Source organism: Arachis ipaensis, chromosome B09 (assembly GCF_000816755.2).
Source record: "Arachis ipaensis cultivar K30076 chromosome B09, Araip1.1, whole genome shotgun sequence".
NCBI classification, from domain to species: Eukaryota; Viridiplantae; Streptophyta; class Magnoliopsida; order Fabales; family Fabaceae; genus Arachis; species Arachis ipaensis.
In genome coordinates, this window is record NC_029793.2 from 135,973,381 (window position 1) to 135,974,548 (window position 1,168).

A 1,168-nucleotide genomic window follows, 5' to 3' on the forward strand; every position below is an offset into this window, starting at 1 on the left:
GTTAGGCTGGAGGGAGACCAAAAATATTTGAAATCATCTTTACTCTTTTTTTCTTCTTCTTCTTCCTATTTGGATTATAATAATAAATAAACTTTTTAATTTAACTTTTTATTTCACTAACTCATAACTCTAATTAGCTATTAAAAATTTCACTTAGCATGTAAAGCAAAGATCAAATACAAAAACATAAAAAATAATATTGAATCTAATAAATATTGACAAGAGTGAAATAAATAAAATGATGGAATGATAAATTGTACCTGAATTGGTGACATATCTCTCTGCATATAATCCAAAGGGGTCCAATTGATAACATTAGAACAAGTGTTGGAACCAAAAATACAATTCTTAATAGTGTTCCAGTATTTAGGATTCTTGATTCTTTGCCTCAACCATGGTGAATAATCCTCAATATGATACTCCTTATACACCCTACCAGGAACTTCAACACCACCACCCTTGCTTGTCACACCAAAACCAAACATAGTCAAACCAATGAGTGCTGCTATTAGAATCAACATCACCACCAGGTAAATCCACAGTGCACATGCCACATGAAAACATGCACCAATGAAACCGGCCAGTGAAATCACCAGCACTATGAACCCTATCACAAGAAGTGGTGTTTGTAGAAAATATGCACATCTTGTGCTGCTCCTTGCCATCCATAACCCTGCTCCAATTATTGGAATTGATGCTAGCAGTGTCAACAAGTTCAAGAAACCAATCACTGTGTTGCTGAACCTATACATCATGATAATAATTTCTTGTGACTTGTGTTCTGTGGTGCCTCTTAAAAAGGGTTAGTGCCAATTATTTTTTATTTGTTTGTGGCTAAATCAAATCTTTTTCTTCTTTTTTGCTGCATCAGTGTATCAGGAAACTTTAATTGGAGTAGTGCAGATATCTATATATATAAATATCCAATTCTCTTCATCTTAGTTATTAAGGAAGTTGTATTTTTATTTCAGATGACAAATTTGCCCTTCTTCACTTATTTTATTATAGTCACAAATTTTGACATGTTTATCCATATAGCTGATGGCATAATTCTATGGTTCTCAGAATTAGACCGAATTAATTGGTTTAATTAGATTAATCATGAATCGATTATTAAATCGGTTTAGTTCAGATAAAAAATTAATTAATAATAATAAATTGGTTAATT

General features: G+C 31.7%; 1 protein-coding gene across 1 annotated transcript in view; it reads right to left on the bottom strand.

Annotated features, from left to right (window-relative positions):
* The window catches only part of LOC107616563 (tetraspanin-6), a gene marked incomplete at its 3' end in the record, with an annotated part of 1,968 nt that extends 1,074 nt beyond the window's left edge, over positions 1-894 (bottom strand). Inside the window, 1 exon segment of the mRNA XM_016318513.2 lies at positions 261-894. Within this exon segment, the coding sequence (XP_016173999.1) occupies positions 261-755 (495 nt within the window).